This window comes from Marmota marmota, unplaced genomic scaffold (genome assembly GCF_001458135.2).
Source record: "Marmota marmota marmota unplaced genomic scaffold, marMar, whole genome shotgun sequence".
NCBI classification, from domain to species: domain Eukaryota; kingdom Metazoa; phylum Chordata; class Mammalia; order Rodentia; family Sciuridae; genus Marmota; species Marmota marmota.
In genome coordinates, this window is record NW_026000019.1 from 20,244,583 (window position 1) to 20,267,830 (window position 23,248).

Genomic DNA, 23,248 nt, shown 5'->3' on the forward strand with positions numbered 1-23,248 from the left:
CTGAAACCAAGGTCTACAGGGGCAAACCTGTGCTAGGGCCAACCAGAGGCTGGGTCCCTGAGGATGGGCCTGGCTCTGTGCCTGGGGGCAGCGTGGTCCTGGTATCAACAGAGGAGAGCCAGGTGCTTGGGAGCCTGGGCCCGGCTTGGAGCCTGGCCTGTGGGGCCATCCGAGGGGCTGAACCTGGTCTGCAGTAGCCAGCTTGCTTCCTGGAGCCTCAGGCAGGCCTGGCAGCCTGGTCTTTGGGGATCAGCCTGGAGCTTGGGGCCAGGGCTGGCTTGGTACCAGGTGAGCCTGACAATGGGTTTGCCAGAGCAGGCCCAGTGCTGGGCCGGGGCGAAGCTGGGGCTCACTTCCATCCCTCTCCCCACGTAGCGGGCAGCACTCTGCCCTCTGTGCTGCCTGGGATGGAGGGAGGGGCTGTGTGGGTGAGAGAAACCGCCCCTGCCCTCCTCCTCATCCTTCCCCTTTCTGTGCTCCCCAGGCCCTGTAGTCTCTCCCTTGGGTCCCCAGCTCCTGCATTGTGACGTATGGCTGGCCATTCAGGTGCATGTCCCCAGGAGGGAGTCAGCGCTGGAGCTCCTGTTTTTCCATCCAATGGATGTCCTTAAAGACTGTTCTTATTAACCACATCAGCAGGGATTACTCCACAGGGTGTTCTAGGCTCTCTGCTTTCCTGGAATTTGCAAGAGACTCTGTCCTTTCCACGGGGGTGAGGGCCATTGTCTTTTGTTTTGTATATCATACTCTGTGTTTATCTTTCCAGAAGTCTGTGCCAAGCACAATTTTTTTGGTCTTTAGTCCTGGTTGTGAAACTCGTTTTCTGTATTTGTTGCTGTGGGAAACTGGCTTCAGGTTTTGGACGTTAGTCCGTGTGGGGGATTTGGCAGTCACCTTTTGACTTGGTTAAGGGAAGAAGAGGAAGTCAGCAAATTAGGTTCTGGGTGTGAGATTCCTTTAATCACTCCAAGGAAAAGATATTTTCTTCAACAACATACGGTATAACCACAGCATTTTCATATTCACAATCCCCAGAGATCCCTCATCTGACTTCCCTGAACTGCTTTCAATTCAGTTTAATTCATTCACAAACACACTACACACACACACACACACACACACACCCCTGTGTGCACTCATGCGTGTGAGCCCGCATGCACACACATGCGCACACACACACGCACACACACACACACAGAAAGCCTGGTTGTCAGTTCTAGGCACTGGGGACCCAGCAGTGAACAAGGGTAATATAAAGTTGTCATGAAGCCAAAGGAGACAGGGAGAAAAAGGAGCCATTTTGGCAGGTGTCGTGGGTCCGGTAACATGTGGGTGTCAGCATGGGGAAGGTTGAAGTGGAGAGGGAGGTACCCACACAGGCACAGGCGAAAACGTGCTGCAGGAAAAACATGACACCAGAAAGAAACCAGGTTCATGTACGGATTCAAAGGAGAGGGAAACTCATCTAGGGGGATGTTAAGAAAGCCTTTGGGGTGGCATTTGAAATGGGCTTAAAGAATACCTGCTGACAGTCACTTCCTCCCAACCTCGACCCTGTCTTCACAGCTGGGCTGTCTGAGCCGGCCCACGCTCGTCCTTCCTGTCTGAGGACTCTCACAGGCCCAAGAAGAAAGGACTCGCTCCTTCCTTGCTGCTCCCTGATGCTGTCACATGTCGCAGCTTCCCCTGGCCACCCTGCCGTGGGGGTGGTTCTGGTTTACGCAGCTCAGCACCCAGGCCAGTTTCCTCATGCTGCCTCGGAGACACGTGCACCAGCCAGCCCGCACCCCGCTCGGAGCTGGGGTACCAGCCCTACAAGTTCCCTCCCGGCGTGGACGTTCGATGACCCCCACTGGCTCCTGTCCTCTCCTCAGGCCTGGGGCACTGCGTGCTCCTCTTTGCTCTTAGGTTGGCTGATGCCCTGTTGGCACTTTCTGACATTATATTCTTGTTTTATAAAGTGGTGGGGTTCTTCTTCCCTGAAAGGATCTTGACTAATAGAGAAGTTGGTGCCAGGAAACGTCCAAGGAAATGGACACTCAAAAATGAGATTTGGGCATGAGGGCGGGCGTGACCTGGACTGGAACGCAGATGGAGCTCCTGGAGCGCCCCACGCAGCCACCTTTGCCTGACTGTGAGGAAGCACCTGGAGAAGCCAGTCCCCTGAGGGAGTAGGTAGGTGACTGCTGCACTTTCCCGTATGACAGGGGTGGTGGCCATGAGCTCCAGGGCAGAGAGGGCTACTCCTGGTGTACTGAAGCACTAAGGAAAGGCATCATAGGCTCGGGCTCCAGACTCTCAGCTCCGGCCATGCCATAGAGCTGGTGTGCTCATGTGGTGGACCCAGAAGGACCTCATTTCTTGCAGCTTCAGGAACAACTTTGTGAAAAATCAGAACAAATTTTAGTTTTGAAGGTTTCAGAATGGACGTGTAAGTGGATTACCCGGCCAAGGCTTCCAGTGAAGTCGAGAATCCCGAATCCTTGAATCACTTTGAGCTTCTCTGGCTGGTGCACGACAGGTCTGAGGGTGCTAAAGGCTGCTACCGGGGCCTCCCCTGGGCAATTGCTTTGCGAAGGGATGCTACTGTCTTCACCATCTGCCCCAGCCCACCCTTTGTTGCCAGTAGCCTCATAACTGAGTTAGATCTCAGCATGCTCCAGGGGAACCAGTACAAGTCTGAGCCAGGAGGAAACAATATAGATGGGTCATCTCTCCAGGCAGGGAGATGAGCATAAACACAAACTTGGAGGTTGCTCTGGGTTGTTCCCAGAGCAAACTGTGAATCATATAGTTTGTTTGCAACATAGTTACAGGAAGACTGGGAAAGTAGGTAGATCCATGCTGGGAGGCACCTGGCATGTGATTTAAATGGAGAAAGAAGAACCAGCGACCGAGCGTGAGCAGGAGTGACGTGCTTAGAGGCTCACTTCAATAGGTGGGGCTGGGGCCAAACAGGGTGGATGATGACTGGGACACTCAAGCCTGGGCCAGTCAGAAGTATAGTTATTTCAGTATTAAGAAATAATAGCTGGATCTAAAGTGGAGTAGGAAGTGGCATAAGCCTTGGGCTCCGTGACTCTGGACCCTGTTCCCTTTACACCAGCCTCCAGTTGAGCTCACAGCTTCCCACATATCAAAAGTAGCAAGAATGAAAGTGCCAGTCACCTTTGTGAGTGTACTGCCTCCGGGAAGGTGATAGTTTTAGCTGTTATCCATCTTTTTTAGTGAGAGTAACTCGCAGGCCCTTTATTGAGATTAGTGTGAAAGTAGAAGAGATGCAGAGGCAGTGGATATTTGAACATGAAAACTTCCCCGAGGGCACAGAAGCAGAGCGGGGAGGCTGGTGACTTTGAAGTCACCCTGTGGCCTTCGGGGTTCTCCAAAGTCGGGCAGCGCCTAGGGCTTCCTACATACCTGCCTCATGACTCGCTCCTTTCTTGTGGATACCTGCACAGTCACACAACCAACAGGAGGCCGCACAGCTCCTTGTGGGGAGTAGTATTACAGCTTAATCCCCACAGATGGGCAAGTATCATGATCAGCTTATGTTTCCAAAACACAAAGCCCTTATTTTCAGTTCTTCATTCATAGTTAAACCTGGAACCGGAGTTGGTGAAAAGGAGTTGTGAATACAGTTGGTACAAAAGTCTGTAGAAAAGGTTTGGCTAGCAAAGGCACGGCCTCAGAATCAGCAGGAGGTGGTCAGCATCTCCTCTGCCAAGCTGAGGGCACTGTCCCCGGCGGCTGAGCGGTGGGTTACTGGGGCTTCCCCACTGTTCCCTGCCAGGAGATGGTCCAGGAGCCTGCAAGGCAAGGGAAGCCCCCTGGTTCTGCCATGGCCTCTTAGTGTATTTATTTTCTCGTCTGTGATAGGGGCATAGAGAATTTCCTGGTAAGCCTGCTGCTGTTTTTGAAAGAGGATGATGAAGTAAACAAGAAAGTACTTGCTGAAGACACAAGGTACTGCTCTGGGCATGGAGACGGTGATGACAGCTCCCCAGGGCAGCCACGCACCTCGGACTACGCAGGGAGAGATCTGCTTCAGGGCTTAGTAACATTGGTTTCTTTTAATTCGTTGATGATTCAATCTGAAATATTTAGCTTTAAAATTATGAATATTCTTGTGCCTCAATCAGTTTGGGCTGACAGAATGAAGTACCATGGACCTGGTGGCTTCACAACACACACGTTTCTTGCAGTTTTGCAGGTTGGAGTCTGACCGAGTGCTGCTTCTTGAGGAGGGCTGAGCACAGGCAGCTGTCTGTCTATGAGGTTTCACGTAGAGGCCACCTGGCACTGGCCTTCTCTTATAGGGCACAAACCCCCATGAGGGCTCTACCTCGCCTTCTCATGGCCTCCCAGGGACCCCACCTCCAAATCATGGCACTGGAATTAGGGCTTCAACGTGTCGATCTGGGGACGCGGACACGCAGCCCATTGCCTGTTGACAAGTGGGTGTTTCCAGAATCTGGAATCATGTGAACGTGTCAGATACAGGGTGTGAGTGAGACTCAACCCGGGCGGTCACCTGGCCTGCTGTCAAGATCTTTTCAAGAAGAACAGACTGGATATTAGAAGGTTTTACTTAAGAGAACATATAATGTTCATTGATTTAGTATTAATTAATCCTAATTATTAACACGATTTGCTACGATAGCTTACTTTTGATACTATACTCCTTCATAAAAGCCAACTGTATCACCAGCGGCTATAAAAGTAAATTCACATTGTATTATCTGACTGTTCAATGGAAAGATCATTTTCCATAATGAATGTCACAGTTTTTTTTAAAGAGAGAGAGAGATAGAATTTTTTAATATTTATTTATTTTTTTAGTTTTCAGTGGACACAACACCTTTATTTTATTTTTATGTGGTGCTGAGGATCGAACCCAGCGCCTTGTGCATGCCAGGCGAGCGCGCTACCACTTGAGCCACATCCCCATCCCTGAATGTCACAATTTAAGATTAAGTAACAAGCCATATTATTTTTAGTGATTAACAATGATTAATGTTTGAGGAGGTAGATATATTTAACCCATAAACATTACACAATATATACATGTATCAAAACATCACATGATAGCCCCAAATGTATATTATTTTTATGTTTTATCTGATGGTTAAAAAACAAATTTAATTTAAATTTTAAAAATGAATGTTTAAATGCACGTATGGTGTAAGACTGTACATAAAATGTATATATGAGTTGCAGTTCACATAGGCCAGTTTAATTATAAATGAAATGAATTTTATTGTCTACTTAACTGTACATTGAAGCAAAGGAGGATGGAGTGGAAAATAAACCAGGCAGAATTTATGATCATTTTCTAGTGGGAGATGAGAGGGGGGAATAGATAATGAAGAAGTCAACAAAAATCAGAAAAAACGTACCAAGAAAGGTGTGAGGTGGGGCTCTGTGGGTGTAAACCCGTGGTGGAAGCCTCCCTCTGAGACTGCCCTGTGTAAGTGGGGACCTGAATATGAGAAAGCAGAGCTGCTCTGACTGTTCTGGGTTGGGAAGGATTAGCGGAAGGAAGGCGTCCTGAGGACAGAGCAGAAGGAGACGGTGTGAGACCAGGTTAAAGGCAGAGAGGGATCTCGTAGGTCCTGCAGGACTTTGCATCTTATTCTAGTCACAGTGGTCAACCACTGTCCAGGCTTAAGCATGGAGTGGCAAGATCCTATTTGGTTTGAGGAAGATCACTCAGGTGAATGCACAGAAACAATTAGGAGCAAGACTGGCATTAGACACTCTCAGGGGCCTCTCGGAGTAGTGGCTTGAATGAGGGCAGAGGCTTGAGGCAGAGGACATCAATACACTTGCTGAGCTGCAGGTAGGGAATGGTGGGGTTATGGGCTGAGCTGTGTCCCCAGATCTAGATGTCAAATCTTTACTCCAAGAATCTCAAAATGTGACTGCATCTGACAGAAGTAACCAGGTTGAAGTAAGTGTGTAGGGTATGTCCAATAAATGTGACCTCTTCAGGAAAGGAGATGGGGACACAAGCGCACATGTGCAAAAGACTCTGGGAGACTCAGAAGGAAGAAGATGCCATCTACAAGCCATCAAGAAGCCTCAGGAGAACCAACCCTGATGACAGCTTTACTCCATCGAGACTCTGTAACTCTGAAAAATACATTTCTGTTCTTTAAGCCCCCTATTCCTTGGTACTTTGTCATAGCAGCACCGACTGACTAATACATGAGATAAAGAGAGGAATCTAGGATTCTATATAGGTTTTTGGCCTGAGAAATTGCATGTTTAGAGGTCTATTTTATTGGTTTATTTTTCATTCCATCCTCCTTTGCTTCAATGTACAGTTAAGTAGACAATAAAATTCATTTCATTTGTAATTAAATTTGCATATGTGAACTGCAACTCATCTATACATTTTAATGTGCAGTTTTAAACCTTCTTAACACATGTGCATTTAAACAGAATTCCCTAACATTCATGAATAAGATTGAGGAAGGAACAGTTTTGGAGTAACATAGGGTGTTGGTGATAGGGGTAATTAAGAAGTAAATTTGGCTTTTCTACATTTGAAGTGCCTATCCACATGCATAAAAAGTTATTGAGTTGAGAGTGGTATGTATAAACCTGGGAAATTCATCCATTTTGTTATACAAATGATTCAAGTAAATAAACTTGCATGTTTCCGCCCATCCCAGTCACTTGTGGATGTAAACACTAAGGGCTGGTTAGAGGCGGGTGTCACCTCTCAGTGTCAGCAGTTTGGACTCTTGTTTTGTATTGAAGGGAGCTATGTGCTGCATGATTTCTGTCTCTAAAAGTCAACAGAACTTGAATGGACACATAAGGGTCAAATATCACCTTAAGAAGCCACTCCAAATCAGGAGGCAATTGCAACATTCTGAAAACATTTACTGGATTGGACATCATGAGATGTGGCTTTGGATCCAAACCTGCCCTTTCTAGATGAGTGTAATCTCAGATTCACATTTTTGTGCATTTTATGATGAATTCTTAACAGCATTTTTTCCCCTCTCCCTTTAGGGAACTTTTGGAATTTGTTTTTGTTTTTGCCTGATTGGGGAATGCTGGCTAATATAGTTCCTGCAAAGTCTTGCACAAGATTACCCCACATTTCAAACTGATTTTGGAACTCACTGGGTGTGTATTTGTAGTTACAAAGCCTAAAGATGCCCTACACATTACTACTGGGGGGATGGTGATTTTGTGTGTGTGTGTGTGTGTGTATGTGTGCACATGCATGTACTCTATTGACATATGCCCATGTATTCATGCAGATAGAGTATTATAAAATCCTTGCTATTACCAGGGAGCCTTGTATCAAATTGTGTTAAAACACGGGATCTGTGATATTTTGACAGGTGCCATTAGGGAGAACAATGGGCCCAGGATATATTCCTAGAGGGACTCACATTTATACTTTTTATATCATCCCCAAACAAGATTGTACATGTGGTCAGATTCACAATGATAGGAGTGAAAGATGCCTGTCTTAAAGCTGGGTTTGTAGCTCTCTCTACCTCAAGGGATTTTGAATTCCTATTTTTATGATAAAACCCATAATTACCTTGTGAATACGTATGCAATATTGCATTGTATTTGTTTGCTTTAAAATTTTTGTTTGTATGAACACTTAAAATAAATGAGAGTTTTTCTGACATTTCTTCATTAAAAAAAAGAAACCACTGGTAGGAAAATGGAAGAACTATCAGAGGCCTCAGTGCTCGACCTCTGAAAGGCCTCTGAGAAGACCTGCCTCAAAGATTGTTCTGAGAATTAATTAAGGCTGAATATTTAAATTAAACTCTAATACTCTACCATATGCTGGCAATTTCTGAAAATCTTGGGCAACTGAAAGTGCAGAGGCTGGATTTCTTTTATAAAATTATTATTATCATTAGGGGCTGGGGTTGTGGCTCAGTGGTAGAGCACTTGCCTTGCATGCATGAGGCACTGGGTTTGATCCTCAGCACCACATAAAAATAAATAAAATCAAATAAAGATATTGTGTCCATCTACAACTAAAAATATTTTTTAAAAATTGATATATACCAATTGTACATATTTATAAGGTATAATGTGACACATCAGTACATTTGATACATGTGGTCAGTGTAGAGGCTGATTTCTATAAAAATGTTTTGGCTTGATACAGCAAAGCTAAGATTTGTTTTCAGTTCTCTGCTACACTTGGGCTGTAGTGGATGCAACAGGGACAGTGCTCAACTTGGCCTTCCCATACGACCACCCAGCATGGTGGCTTGGCCACACTGGGCTATCACTTAATGTCCAGGGAACTGATGTAAGATATTGGCAAAGACAATTTATTAATAAAACACAATCAACCTTATGTTGAATTGTTACTGAAAACAATAGCTAATGGACTTTAAAAAAAATAAAATGATACAAGTCATCAAGACTATCTCTAGGTTATAGCATATTAGAAATGATAAATAGCATTATATGTGATACACAGGCATGGAGAATCGGAAGATTTATCTGAGTAGAAAGAGAGAGATAGTTAAGGATAACAACTGCGGGTATGGGCCACCTGAAAGGAGGAAACGGAAGAACAAGCTTGTTCATCCGTCCTCACCTCCTGGGCTGAAACCCCGTGGAGGTGGAGAAGGGGTTTATCACCCAGCCCAGGCCCCTGGGTGTGTTGCGTGCATGCATTTCAGACAGATTACTATGGCATTGTTTTCAAAGTACAAATCTTGGTCACCAGGGGCTCCTTTCTGGAGTTGGCAACCACAGTAGTGAAAGCAGTCCCTCGGCGCAGATGGGCAGTGCTCCAGGACCGTGGGAGACCCAGGGACATCCATTCCTGATTACAATGTTGGACTGTTTCTTAACATTTTGTTATTAAAAACACTGTAGAAGAGGCAAACTTAATGGAAAATTAATCATGTATTTAATACTGTTTGAAAAAAAAAATCCCAACCAAAGGACCTCATGAACCTTTTATTCACAGAGATGGGCATTAATTTCATGGATTTAGTGAAAGTTTGAAGTATAAGTATTACCAGTATGTGAAAGGTCAGTGGTAAGAATGTTTCCTTTTCATTGTTTGGCGCAGATGCTTTTCTGCTTAGTCTCCTGGTGGATTGATAGATGGACAGCAAGGCCGCTGAGACTGGCCACACGACGGCTGTGGCCCTCTAGCGGCCTGTGCTGCCTCGCTAGGCTCTGGCCATTGGCTTTGTGGTCTCACTGTGACCCTGTCTGTTGGCTTCTTTTGTCTTTCCCTTCCCTCGTGGACTTTTTTTTTTTTTTTTTTTTTGCCCAAGAGGACAGATTTGGTTATTGTATTAATCATGTCTTTTTATTCTCAATTATTTATGTATTTTTAATCAACAAATGGAAATTTTATACATTTGTGGGATACACTTGCAGTGTTTTGTCTAGAACGTCTAGAATGTGGCCTGATTAAAGCAAGCAAATTAGTACATCCATTTCCTCACTTAAGGGGTCATTTTTCGTGGTGAGATGGGCTGGGTGGACTCTGGCCACGGAGCCAAGCTCGGCAACCCCCGGGGCCCATGTAGCATGAAGTGGTAGCTGGTTTCTTTGGTGTGATTCCTCCATTGACCAGAACACAGAGCAGCAGCCAAGACTGCTGGGAGCCCTGCCCCTGCTCTTTCTGAGCCCTGGTAGTGCCCTCCCTCCCCGGGGACAGATAGGTGGCAGCCTCCTGTGTAAGGCTGGAGCGATGCAGAAGCCGAAGGTCCACCTGCATTTCCTTGGTCCATGTAGAACCCAGTTCTCCGTGGCAGTGTCCGCTTGCAGGATGGGTGGCATGCCCACAGGGAACTGTTCTCTCAGCAACTGGTCAGAGCCTTCCTTGGTTCTGCGGTCCAGGGGGTGTGTCAGCCTCACGGTTGAATTCTGGGCTATTCGGGATGCTATTCTTTCCCGTGGTTATTGGGTGGTTAGTTTCTGTTGCGGGGAGTGGAACTGGAGAGTGTTTATTTTGCCACCTTGCTGGCACACTTCCATTCTTTGTTTTTGATACTCTAACATGTTGGGACTTTGCTGATCCTCCCAGGCTAAAAACTGCACAGGCAGAGAAAATGTGCATCTCCTAGCACAAAACCCAGCACACAGAAGCAGCTTCATAAATACCTAATGCGTACATGAATTAAAATCATAGTCCCTGTAAGACTAGCTAATTCCCAAAGAACAAATGACTCACTTGCTGAGTTTGCCTGTCTAAAAACCCAAGATCCAGAGCCTTACCCCAACCACTTCTTTTATTGTGTTCTCAAACTCCCAGAAACTGTCCCTCTGCCCAGTCGCTCCAGAGCCAAGTATGGGGCAACTGGGGATAATCCCCAAGCCCCAGAGACTGCTCCCATATTAAAACTCCCCCCGACCCTGCCTTGCCTATTCCTTCCCTGAGAATCACAACGAAAGCTTTTGCCTGTTTCTCTCCGTATCTCTCTCCACTGTCTGAACATGTGGCCTCTGGTGCCCTGGGATGTGCCCTCTGCTTGGGAGTCTGCGAGTGTGACACTCTTCTGTGGCAGTTGTCTCTGATCTGTGGACCTCACCGTTCCTGAACAGGATACCTGAGGTATCCCGGAGGCCCCTCGCAGGTGGGGGCTTCAAGAGCACAGCACTGGCTTTGGCTCAGTCTGGGCTGCGTCACATCATGGTGGATGGCAAGGGTGGAAACGCAGGAAGGAGCAGACAGTGATGACATCCCCAACTGGAGCGGAGGAGAGAATGGCCCCATGCCACAGTGACCCAAGGCCCTTCTGCTAGGCCCCACCTCAAAGTTCTACTGCCTCCCAACAGTGCCACCTGGGGACCAACTGTATTCAAACTTCAGCAAAAATAGAACTAGCACAGGGGTTCCTCATTCCTTCCCAACTAAGGCTTTGTGTCTGGGACACTTGAAGGAGGCAGAGCAAACCTTGTTTCAACATAGCGAGCAGGTATTTATTGGCTGGGGACTAGTTTCCAGGTACTATTCCAGGCACCAGGGATACAGAGACAGAGAAAATATCCAAGTTCTTACAGCATTTACATTCCAATGAGGGTACATAGATGATTCCCAAATAAATATCGGCTGTGTCAGATACCATCATGTGAAAGGATGGGAGGCACAGAGTTACAGGGATTGCATTTCTGCATAGAATGATGAGGAAGCTGACATCTGAGCAGAGACTTGTGGGCGCTGAGATGTGATTACAGGTAAGATTGAGTTCGGCCACGTATTTGCATCTGGAGGAAAGTGCTCACTTGTGGGAAGACAGTTTGGGGTTAGACTCTGGGACATCTCAGAAGGTCCAAGAGTCCTCTGGAGTGGACACTCTCCTCTTCCATCATTTCTGATGAAGCAGAAGGTAAAAGGAAAAAGGCAAAAGTAAGATAAGAAAAAAGAAGACAGAAGAAACAGGAAGAAAACAAGAGGAGGAAGAGGAGGAGTCCTTTGAAACCAACGATGCAGACACATTAGACTTTAGAGATGATAAGTATCACATTTTTAAATAAAACGTATCAATTCTCATCTTTTTAAATAAAAACTTAGGCTTATCATGGTACCTCAGAAGTTCAATTTGTAAGAGTTATATTAGTTTTGGTAAAATATTGAGTTTAAGCCTATCTGTTCAACTAAAAGGTGCATGTGGTACTGTGCCCATTGTTGTTGTTATTTTGTTGCTACACTTTGAGAGTTGGTTTCCTTATTGAGAACATGAATAAAATGAGCTACTTTGTGTTAACTTAGTACATTGGCCAGGTCTCTGCTGTTTCTTGGCCAGGAAACAGGAGTTATTGCCCAGAGCAGGCTGCATGAAACAAAATAGAACATAAAGCCAGACCATCCTCTAGATCCTGCAGATGGTGGAGGCAGCCTAGGAATATCTATGATAACTAAGATTCTGCCTGATTTGTACTTTGATTACACGTGAAGCGCATATTTAAACAACGTTTAAAGAAGGAAATGTTTCAGGAGATGGTTTAGACCTGAAGAAGCCCATTCTGATCATGAAGTGGGAGTGGAAAGGAAGGAGAAATAGCTAATGATCTGCTGAGACCGTGACATGAATCTGAAAGGGTCTCCTTAAAAGCCTAGGAAGCAACTGATTCACCGCCCAGTGTCTGCAGGGTGCTGCAAATGATCCCCAACAGGAATGCAGGATGTGTGAAATCTCAATTTTTAAATAGCTAAGTTCCTACCAGTAGTAACCCAGAGACTCTGGCAGGAATGGTGGTTAGACCCACGCAAGGAAAACAGCAAGGAGCAGAAGGGGAAGAGCCAGGAACTTGAAGAGCTGGGTGGGCAGGCTAGGCTTCCGCATCTCCCCCACTGCACGCGTCCTCGTGGGCTTCAGTGTCCGGTCCCACTGGGTCAGGATGGCGTTCCTGGCTCCTGGCCACTTCCCTGGGCCCACCAGCCTGAACTGGTAGGGGCTGCAGGGGCCGAAGAAAACTTCCACGGCCAATCTGGGATCCGTGAGGAACAGCCATGGGATGCTGGGCTTCACCCCAATGAAGGAGGCCAGTTCGTCCATGTAAACAATGTAGTCCGTCTGTATGGTCTCGCTTTTGCCAAACCTAGAGGCAGGGGAGGAAACGCTACCGTGGGTGACCAAAGCCAAACCTTATTTAGAACAGGAACAGGGAGAGTGCCCCATCCTTTTCCCGGGGTACACCAGCATCAATCTTTGATTGCTTGTTTAGCCTACACTGAAGTTTTTTCATAGAACCTGCATATTGACCTCATTTGGAAATTCCCCAATGTTGCAGAGCAGCTGAGAAGGGCATTTTGTATCCCCATTAGCAAACAGATAAACTGTCCCTTGCTCAAGTTAATCAGGGACAGAGCTGGGAGGGGGGCGTTGCCATCCCATCCCCGTGTTGGTGAGTCATTTCTATCAGGCATCTGAAGAGTCATCGCCACCTTGAAGGGTGCATGGGCCAGAGGACAGAACTCCACAGCTGGGAGCTCACAGCCTTTGATTTCTGATCATCCCTGGGTCTCTTTTCTGGGAGGTATTGCCAGAGACCCAGAGGGACACAACTGACCTTGACACGCAGATTCCCCACCTGCTAGTCACCTTGTGTCTATGTTTAATAGTAGATTTTCACTAGCTCTTCTTTGTGAGACGGATGTGGCTCATAGCTGTCACCCTGATGACCTCATTTAGGACTCTTTGAGACAACGAGTCCCACAGATTCCCACACCCCTGGACCTCTGTCGAAAACAGGCTCTCTTACCATTTGAGCTTTTTCCCCATTTTCTCATCAATGTCACTCATCATGTCTTTCCTAGAAGGCAAACTACAAGTTCCTGAGAGAGATGGAAAGAAAAGACAACAGGTGAACAACTCTCGTGTAGCAAGAGCCTCCCACTTTCCCTTGTTAACAAGATACAAGTCACATTAGTTATTTCTATTTTTTTTTCAGTTTAGTAAAATAAGATGCTGAAGAATTGAACAGGTGATTTCTGAGACAGACAATGATCTGCTTCCACTCCTCGTCTTCTCAGAACTGAGACACCTCACAATAATTCAAAACCACCGTCTGATTAGCTTTATCTTTATTCTTAAACTGATTACCAGGTGTTTCATATCAGTTTCAGGGATGATATTCTAATTTTTCAGTCATATTTTTAAGCCACACAGAGGTGAACTGGCAGGATGTTTTTTCAATATTTTTTAAAAAACCAACCAAAAAAAAAAAAAAAAAAACTCCATAGGAAATAATTCTGCTTTGCTGGAAGAGGGAATTTCCAGCAAGTAAGATACAGAATTTAGTGAAACCTCCAGGCTCCCATGGACCACCCACAGATCTTCCTGAAAATGAAGGACATGCACTGTCCCCAAGTCACCAAGGACATAGAGGAGCCTCAGAAGACAAGATCTGACATGGAGCTGCTCACAAAGGTTGACAGAGTTCTCTGAAATAAGCCCGAATGGTTTCTGCCCAGAGACCCTTCCAATTTAGGATGGCGTCTTTGGCGATCTTGGAATCACTTTGGATGGAATTAGAACTCCTAGCTCAGACCTGGCGGCTCAGGCCCCTTCCGTCACTCCTGAGAGGTGGGGTCACTGAGCAGCTGCTTCCACCCCTGGGAACCCGTCTTGTCCTTGGGCAGGAAGAGATTTGGGAAGAAACTGTCTGTGTTCGTGGTCCACCAGCTGCTGCCATTGGGCTGCTTCTTACTGGCCCTGATGTCCTGGTCCTCTGGTTCTCCCAAAAGAGGCTGCTTGCTGTATTTCCTTTCTGTCCTAAGTCTGAGCGTTCCCTTTCTGTAGAGCCCAAGTTACAACTCCTGTCCTCAGAGAGTGAGTGTCTCCCTTCCTTAGGTTCCCGTCTCTCTGGGCTTGAGCCCTGAGTGGCACCAAGGGCAACCTCAAGCCATCGCCTTCCTGTCTGCTGCCTCCCCGAGCAACATCAGCCTCTGGGCAGCAGCACCCTCTGCCTGGGGTGGGGGAGTCAGGGAGTTGCAGGGAGATCACTGAGTGTGGGAGGCCTGGTGGTGAGGGGGCGCCAGGATGGGTAGAGGTAGCCTCCAAGTTCCTGTGAGTGGAAGAATCTTTAAACCCCATAAGTCATGGTAGGACCGGGAGCCTCAGATATGGCTGTAAAAGGCAGCAGGCCACCCAGCCTTTCTCATCCAGAAATTTTATGCTCAAGGTGCAACTCAACTTTATGCAATGACCTTTGATGTCCTTTGTTCCCCTCTAATCATGGGAGCCTACTTAGTCTTGTGATGAGCATCTGTACACAACTGCAAAAGTTCCGTGCATCTGACCCCAGGGCCCGCCACAGGAGGACACTGATGGCCTTCCTTACCGGCCCCAGCCAAGTCTGTTGCGTCCTTTTCCTTTTATTAATAACATAGAAAGTCATTCCTCTTCTATCTTAGAAACGGACCCTGGGCCACACCTGGCACTCTCTGCCTCTGATCATGCACTGATTCTCCTTCACGGACACACAGAGGGAAGACCATGGTAGCATCAAACCTAGCACCAGGCTGACCATGGCCATGGACACCTGAGCGGGCTGGATATGGGCTTGAAGCACCTTTTCCTATTAACCTTCCAAGTGATGTCATCCCACTGAATTTTGAAATCACAACTTTATGAAGCTGTCATGCACTTCAGATTAAGAACTCAGGTGTTCTTACGTCTAATGAGTGACCGTGGGTGGCTATCAGCTGGAAGGAATCGTAAGTGACAAAAAGCTTCCCTAACAATCTCTTACTACTGCACATCGTAGTCCAACGTGATAGAGTTCAAATGGCTTATAAAATAGAGCACTGAAGAACATGGAGTCACAGATGCTCAAAACCAGATGGGATCCTTGTAACGAGGACCATGGTTTTCACAAGGACTCAATGACCTTGTCATTGGCACCCGTCCCTGAACTCTGGCTGCTTACCCTTTATGACTCGGGTTGCCCAGCGGGCCTGCAGGTCCGTTGTGGGGATGGCAGCCCCCAGAGACTGGACAAGGCCAATCACAGCCAAGGTCGACTTCTCGAGCTGAGGGGGGAAGATGCCTTTGTACAAGGTGACCTCGTTGTTCCTGCTTTTGATGATGGAGTCATCAAGGAAGGGGTAGGCATTACTGTAGCCTGTGGCGAAGATGACACAATCGATGGCTTCAAACACCGTCCCATCCTCAAAAATGGCCGAGGTCTCTGTGAACTTTTTCACATTAGGCTTGATGGAGACCCTGCCGCAGAGGATGTGGGCGGGGAGGTCATCATTGAACACGGGCTCTTTCCTCAGGGCTCTGTAGGACATGGAGACAGCATCAGAACAGCAACATTCCCCCTGGGTCTATACAAATTGGTAAGAAATGGGACACCACCAGGATATTTTCTCTGAGCTGTGGAGTAACCAACAGTTAAAAACACAAAACCGCAGGGAGGCAGCTTTGCTGACCCCGTATCTGTTTTCTATGCTGCTCCCCTTCTCGCCCATCCCTCGCTCGTTCCAAATTCAAGCGTGAACCACACCCAACCCAAACGAGGCGGTGCGCTTTATAGCCCACTCCCCCTAAATTGAGGCTTTGCCTTTACAACAGTTTCCCATCATTTGCCTTTTCTCTTTCTTTCAGAGCCCAAGTTACAATCCTATGCTCAAGAGGAGTGAGTGTCCCTCCCCTCCTTTAATTCCAGCCTCTCTGGCCTGAGACCCGAGTGAAACCCGGTGAATACTCCTATTTCCTTATAGGGAAAAGTCCTAATGTGAGAGTGCCTGCTACTTGTACTTTTTTCTTTGCTACCTATTTATTACCTGTGAACCTGGATAAAATTAAGGGTTCTTAGATTCTCTCTGCTTCATTTTTCTCGTCTGGCACTGACACTCATACCTGCCTCAGGTGGCTGGGGGACCTGAATAACATGAAGAATTTTGCAGTCTCTAGCTTGGGCTCCAGTGCTGAAAAATGTCAGCTGCTGCTCCTAGTGAACTCCAGCCTGGCCGTTGTAATACAAAGAAATTCCAACAGGAGCAAGAAGGTGGAAGGCGGGCTAGTGCACCTGGGCTGTCACAGAGGGACGAGGCCTGAGCTCCCCCAGGTGAGGGACAGGGCACCTAGGAATCTCGTTGGCCAGGAAAGGAGGGGGCCGGTCTGAAGCTTTGGGCCCTGGAAGTCTGAAAAGAGCGAGTTCCACTATTTTTTACTCAGTAACATCCCTAGTGGACACAGATCCATCTGAGCTCACTGTGGAACTGGAGGAAGGGGCTGGTTATTATGTGGCAGCAGGTGCTATGAGAGCCACAGATAGACTCTCATGGGAGGAAACCAAGCCAGACCAAGAGACCGGTGGAATCCTGCTGGGAAACCCTGGGCTCACTGCGCTGTCACCTGTCACTCACTTAAACCACTGGCACCCACCCCACCACCACCACCGCGAGCTGCTCTCATGGGGCCACCAGAACCCGACGGCCCACTCTTCGTTTGGCTCAGCTGATTGCAGTGTGTGCACAGTGGAAGGCTCCCTCCCTCTCGAAACAGCGTCCTCCTCTGGCTTCCGGGTCATGTGCCCTCGGTTCCTTCCTGTCCACCCCCTGGGCTCCTCAGAATCCTGCTGCGGCCTTCTCCTCCTGAGGCCTTCTCCTCCTGACTTCTAAACAGTGGCACATCCCGGGACTCGGCCCCCAGCCCTCACCTCTCTGTCTACCCTCACTCTTCCAGAGGGCCCATCACATTGAACCTGAGGATTGAACCTCTGTTCCACCTTGATGTCACACTCCACCTCCTACCTGAAGCTACCAGGCATCCCGAGCTCCTCTGCCTCAGACGAGACCCCTGCTTCCCCACCGGGTTCCCCCCCAGCGAGTGTCAACCCCACCCTGCTCCGTCCTCCAGCGCCTCCTTGCTCTCACACCCTTGATCCAGCCCAACAGAAGATCCTGTCTGGGTCTGCCTTGGGGCTCCCTTGGAATCTGCCACTTCTGACCCTTCACCGCCGGCAAGCCGTGTCCAAGCCCCCATCCTGTCATCTGGGTGTGATGGTAGTTCTGAACTGGTCCTTTACTGCTGCCGGCTCTGCCCTCTGCATGGGGTGGCGACCACAGCGGTGGAGTGACCTCCAGTGCAAACTTAGATCTCGTCCCTGACATGCTCAGATGCCTGTGGCTTCCTGTCACCTTGACAGTGAAGGCCACACTCCCCACAGTGCCCACTAGGTCCCACGGCTGGCTCCTCTGCAGCGTTTCTCCCCCTCCCAGGAGTCAGGTTGATCCTGTCACCAAGCCCCCAGGCAGTGGGCCATGCCCTCGCCTACACACCCCCAGGCCCATCCCCCACCTCCGAAGTCTCCCTCAAAGTCCTCTTCTGAGGCCCCCCGCTGAGGACCCTGATGGAAAGTGTCCTGATGGTGCGTGCCACCACCTTGCTGGCCCTTTCTTCTCATGGCAGCCTACCCACGAGGGCCACTCTTTCTAGCTCGTCGGGTTCCTGTTACTTGTTGCCGTATCCACAGGACCTAACCGGGGACTGGCAGGTAATAAATGCTCAACTGATACCTATTGAGTTAATGAATTCACTCTGAGGTCTGGTCTTTTCACTCCACATCAGAGTCATTTCTTACTGTGAGATGGGCTTGGAGGAGTCAGAGGAGCCACTAAAGAGGAAGCTCGGGATGTGGCCATAGTTCAGCGAGGGGGACCCCCTGGGGGTGTGCAATGAGAGTGTCCCCGGGGAAAGCTCTCTTGCCTTGTTTGACTTTGCCACTAAGTGTGAGGCAGCGAGCACGTGGCCAAGAACAAGGGGCTCTGGAGTCAGCAGATCTGGCTGTTTTGAATGCTGCTTCTACTTGCTGGCTGAGGGACTTTGGTAAAGTTATGAACTACACTGAACCTCAGTTTTCTTGTCTCTAAAATGGGGATGCTAATGGAGCTCTCTTCAAAGTTGTGTGGATAAAATGAGATAATACACGTTGGAGCCTAGCAGAGGCTTAAGAAGTCTCTGACGTGAATTAAGTACGTAAAACATTAAGTGCTATTATCATTATCGTAGGAAGGAACTGATTGCTTAAGCCTTGCGTGATTGTGCAGCCGAGTGAATCTGCTACGGAGGATGTATGGAAATCACTCCTAAGACTGGCAGCTCTTGATCCTCTGATGTATGAAATGTGATCACTACACCAATATTTTGATTTGCTTTGTGATTACAACACACTTTCAGGGTTGTTGACACTGAAACAACTCAGCAGAAACACCACGTCCAGCTACGTTACCCGTTTAGAGGCATCAAGCCGTAGTTCTCGTGCTTGAACTTTGAGTTCATCTGCTTCATGTACCACCAGTCGGAGATGGCTGTGGGCAAGCTGTTCTTGAGGAACGTCTGAAAGCGCGTGATGAACACCATGTCCCAGGGGTAGCCATCATCCCAGACCCGGCTCAGCACCCAGGAGCCACTTCTGGAGCTGACGACGACCTGCAAACACCAAGTCAACCATGAAAGCTGCACATTTACAGTGGACGTTGCGATGCGCTTCCCCGTGTCCCCTGTCGGAATGGGGTCATCACCCGGCTCCCCGGGGGTTGCTGCAGGAATCCCTCAGCACCCAGTCCTCTTTGGGAGTTGATTTGGCTGAAGTGATGGGTCTCCCTCAAGGTCTTGTGCCCTTCCTGAGTCCCCTGCAGGCAGTGACTGGCCCATGCAGGTGTAAGAGGCTCAGACCATCAGTCACCTCGACTTGGGAAAATCTCAAAGGGATCCCGAGAGCACTCCCGGATCATTCACTGGAGCTAATCCCATCTGAGGTCAGCTGCCCTGCTGGGTGGGTGCTGGCAAGTGTTCATATTTTAACCCAGTCTTCCCTGGCTTAGGTGACGGATAACGGAATTCCAGCCATGATTCCTTGAGGGCTTCCCTGACCACTGCCATCCACAGACAAGCAATCATGATCTAACAGCGGGGTGTTCTGAACTAAAACGCCTGCCTCCGTCCTAAAAGAAGGAAGGAATTTGGAATTGGAAAGCCATAGGCTCAAATCCTGGCTTCCTGGTGTCAGCACGGGGAGGAGCAGTGCCTCCACATGACATCTGTGCGAGGGCTAATTTAATGCTACCACCTTCACGACGTGGCTAATAGCACTGAGCATGTGGCACCTGCTCAGGTTTTGTTCATCCCAAACAGTGTTGTTTTTTTCTTTTCTTTTTTAAAAAAAACACATTTTTATATATAGTGTCATTTAAAGGCATTTCTTATAAGGGAAGCTAGACAAATAGCAAAAGACTGAAGATCAATGAATTGAGAGCCTTGGAAATGGTCTTTCTTCCCGCTCATCAATCATGGGGACAAACCCAAATTCCACAGCACCGTGGTGGTTTCGTCATACCTTTCCTTAGCTCAGGAGGCTTCAATAATTTACCTTTACTTGTGGATAATTTCTGATTGTTTAGCCTGCTGTTGAAGTCCTTGAAAAGACGTCGTCACCCGACCCCACCCTTTCCTTCCTGACTCAGTTCCTGCAGCTACTCGGTTCTTGGCATCCGAAGACCAGAATTCCAGCTCCAGGGTTGACTCCCTGTCCAGCCTCCACAAGGACGAGGGCAGTTCTGGTCCTCAGTCCCTTTCTGTAAATGGCAGGGTGAGGCGAGCTCCCGTCGTCCCACCCTCCCAGGACTCCTCTCCACGCAGGTGTTGAGCACCGTGGTGCAGGACGCAGGTCGCCAGGGGTGACAGCCTCCATCCCACAGACTAGAGCGCGCGGCTCCTCCCATCTTCACGCCTCTGCTCCCGCCATGAGCGCTCCAAGCGCAGCGTCTGCCTCCTCCACCGTGAGCGCATGATCTGTCGAGTTCGGGCTCTGGTCCGCCTGCTGTGAGGCCTCCAGGTCTGCACTCACTTAGGCACTGGGTCCTGGCATCTGCCCTTTCCTCCAGTGGCAGCCCCTACACTGCGGGCACCCGTTCTGCTGAGCTCTTGCCGTCATGTTGGATCCGCACGCGTCGGTGAGCTAGATCTTACATTCCTTGGAAGAGAGGCCGTGGGGCCGAGTTCCTGTGTTCCTCCCTGTGCCACGTGGTGTGGTAAACAGGCACACAGGATGTGTGTTCACGCCCTGTGTCCCGTCACCATCTCCCCACTTCAGTGACCGCAGCACCATGAGGTCAAGGTGGACATGTGTTGGGGATGGCCGGGGCACCTCTTGGGATGACCCATGTTGGGGACCTATGACATCTGGAGATGTGATTCCTATCTCTGGGATTCTGAGTGCCAACCCTTACAGAATCTGCCCAAGCTAGCAGGTGACGTCTGTATGAGCTCATTCCCTGAGGACCCATGTCACCATCTTCTCCATCTTCCCCCGCCTCTCCTCAGCTCCTCCTTCCCAAACCCCTGAGCTGCAGCCACAGGACTGAGAGACACTGAGCCCCTTGCTTCAAGACCTTCTGACGTCTGCCTCTCTCAGCTTCTAGTTCTCAGCATACAGGTCATCAGGGCAAAGGGTCCCCGGTCCTTCCAGTTGCCCCAGGAAGTAGGTGGCCTCCGCTGATGGCCTGGTGACAGGCTGTCTCTTGATTTTCTAGTCCTTTCACAGCTTTAACTTGCACATTTGAGCATTTACTTATTCCATGTGTCTTTTTGCACTGGACGGAGTTCCATGTAAGGCCAATGTCTGCTGTGTTTCTCGCTCCCTCCAACATGCACCCCAGTGCCCGGCACCCAGGAGGCTTCCCACAGATACCCTCAGATGCAGCATGAGGAACCTGAGACTCAGAGGCAGTGAACAAGTTGCCCACGAGTCTCAGAGTCATGACCTTGACCCTGAATCCACTCCAGTTTTAGAGGAGTCAATCAGACAGGTGTGAGGCACCAATGTGTTGAAGAAAGACCACTGGGCCAGGTGTGGTGGCGCACACCTGTAATCCCAGCGGCTCGGGGAGGCTGAGGCAGGAGGACCGTGAATTCAAAGTCAGCCTCAGCAAAAAGCAAGGCACTAAGCAACTCAGTGAGACCCTGTTGCTAAATAAAATACAAAATAGGGCTGGGGATGTGGCCGGGTGCCCCTATGTTCGATCCCTGGTTGTCCCCCCCCCCCCACCCAAAAAAAAAAAAAAAAGATTGTTGGATGCCAGCATCACTCCTTGCCCCTGCCTGTCACCTAGGAAGCTGGGCCTTGTGAAATACCTCTTAGCTTTCACCAGGTGCCCCCTCCCCATTGCAGACCCCACCTCTCCATGACATCATGTGCTTCTGTGCTGGCCCTGGTTGTGTGGGGTGGTACCTTTTCAGCCATGCGACTGAGCTCTATGGCAATGTCAGAGCCCGAGTTCCCCAGGCCAATCACCAGCACTCGCTTCCCCCTCCACAGGCCCGGGTCCTTGTACTCCCTGCTGTGGAAGCACTGGCCCCCGAAGTGCTCCAGACCTGCGCGACAAGTGGGAGACGTTTCCATTAAAATGTCAAACTCCTTTAACCAGGTGGGCAAAGTCACAGAAAGGAGGGATTTTACTGCTCCATTAGATAGAGCAGGAATGTCCTTTTACCTCGGCATTTTATTTGAAGAAAAAAGACACTTGGGTATGGGTAGAGTGTGTCCCCCAAAGGATCCCGTGCTGGGAGTCTGGTCCCCAATGTGGTGGGGTGAGAGGAGGTGGGACCCTCAAGAGGGGGGCCATGAAGGAGGAAATGTGACCCCTGGGGGCGCTGCCCCTGGAAGGGGGTAGTGCTACTCTGGTGGAGTGTTTATTTCCATGAGAGCAAGCCAGGCTCCCCAATCCCTCTTGCTTCTGTCCCACCACGGAATCTACTCTTTTGGCAAATGGCTGGCTCCCTTTCCATTTCTGCCCTGTGTGATGGTGCAGCCAAGGGTCCCTTGCTAGAATGCTAGCACCATGACACTTGGATGTTCCAGCCAGAATCATGAGCCAAATGCACCTTTATTTAATAATGTGTCCAGCCTCAAGTATTCTATTATAGCAACAGAAGTCATAGTAATACAGACATCATTAGTTTATTCCTTTTTGTCAAATTTGTAGATGGTGGCCTACATTTCAGACTTACCTGGAAAGGAGTCTTTTGGTAGATTGGGGTATACATGATGTCCAGAACAGATCATAACAGCATCAAAGACAGCCGACTCTTTTTTACCATTCTTTTCAGTTTCAACATCCCATTGGCCAGTAGTTGAGAAATCAGGACGCTTACTTATACTGGATACAAGTGTCTGAGAGAAATACAGAAAGAAAACCTTCTTTTCTATGCTCATAGGTAGATTTGGAAGAAATAGTATGAAAAATACTCTTAATAGATAGTGGCTTAGGAAAAAAATTCATTAGTAAGATTCATATTCAAAATTCAAAATTCTCTTCAAAGAAATCAAAACATGACATGTGGCGTGGGTGTGTGCTTTTTTATTTTCGCACGGTTTCTAGCGTACCTCCAGTACTTTCTGCAGTGCAAGAAGGACACCCTTTGAGATATAACAGTGAGTTCAGTCATAGTTCACAAGAGGCACATGCCACACAGAAGCACGCTGGTAGCTAGCACTCTTTGCAACAGCAGCCGCATCCTAACCTCTAGACATTTCACTGTTAATATTAGTGTTGTATGAACGTGAGAGACACCGTCTGTATCTCAGGCTTTCTTAGGTGTCAGAGTTGCCTAGAAAGCTTGTAAAAGCACACGTCCAGATCTCTGGTTCAGTGGGCCGAGGGAGAAGGTCTAAACCTCCCTGGGCCTCCCAGGGGAGGGGAGGTTGCTGGGACTGTGCTGAGCAGCTCCAGTCCCCGTCATCAGTGAACCTTTAGTCATGGCTAAATGGC

At 48.6% G+C, this 23,248-nt stretch overlaps 1 protein-coding gene and 1 long non-coding RNA gene across 6 annotated transcripts in view; one reads left to right on the plus strand and one right to left on the minus strand.

The window, feature by feature from the left end:
* The first annotated feature begins 12 nt into the window (after positions 1–12).
* On the plus strand, positions 13–7,899 carry LOC107147387. 2 transcript variants are annotated; one of them, XR_001504143.2, is made up of 4 exons: positions 16–288; positions 485–712; positions 1,567–2,175; positions 3,877–7,899. It is a non-coding gene; the product is annotated as an uncharacterized LOC107147387 (long non-coding RNA). The 2 variants fall into 2 exon arrangements; XR_007350035.1 differs by having other exon boundaries at positions 13–288; positions 485–2,175.
* A 3,023-nt stretch (positions 7,900–10,922) lies between these two features.
* The window catches only part of LOC107147388 (dimethylaniline monooxygenase [N-oxide-forming] 3-like), a 21,690-nt gene continuing 9,364 nt past the window's right edge, over positions 10,923–23,248 (minus strand). For all 4 annotated transcript variants that reach the window (XM_015491842.2, XM_015491844.2, XM_015491843.2 and 1 more), the window contains exons 4-9: positions 22,488–22,650; positions 21,709–21,851; positions 18,709–18,908; positions 15,397–15,752; positions 13,228–13,300; positions 10,923–12,564 (exon numbers count right to left, since the gene is read on the minus strand). In XM_015491842.2, the coding sequence (XP_015347328.1) occupies positions 12,222–12,564; positions 13,228–13,300; positions 15,397–15,752; positions 18,709–18,908; positions 21,709–21,851; positions 22,488–22,650 (1,278 nt within the window). In that variant the 3' untranslated portion in view covers positions 10,923–12,221. The remainder of the gene's footprint in view (positions 12,565–13,227; positions 13,301–15,396; positions 15,753–18,708; positions 18,909–21,708; positions 21,852–22,487; positions 22,651–23,248) is intronic.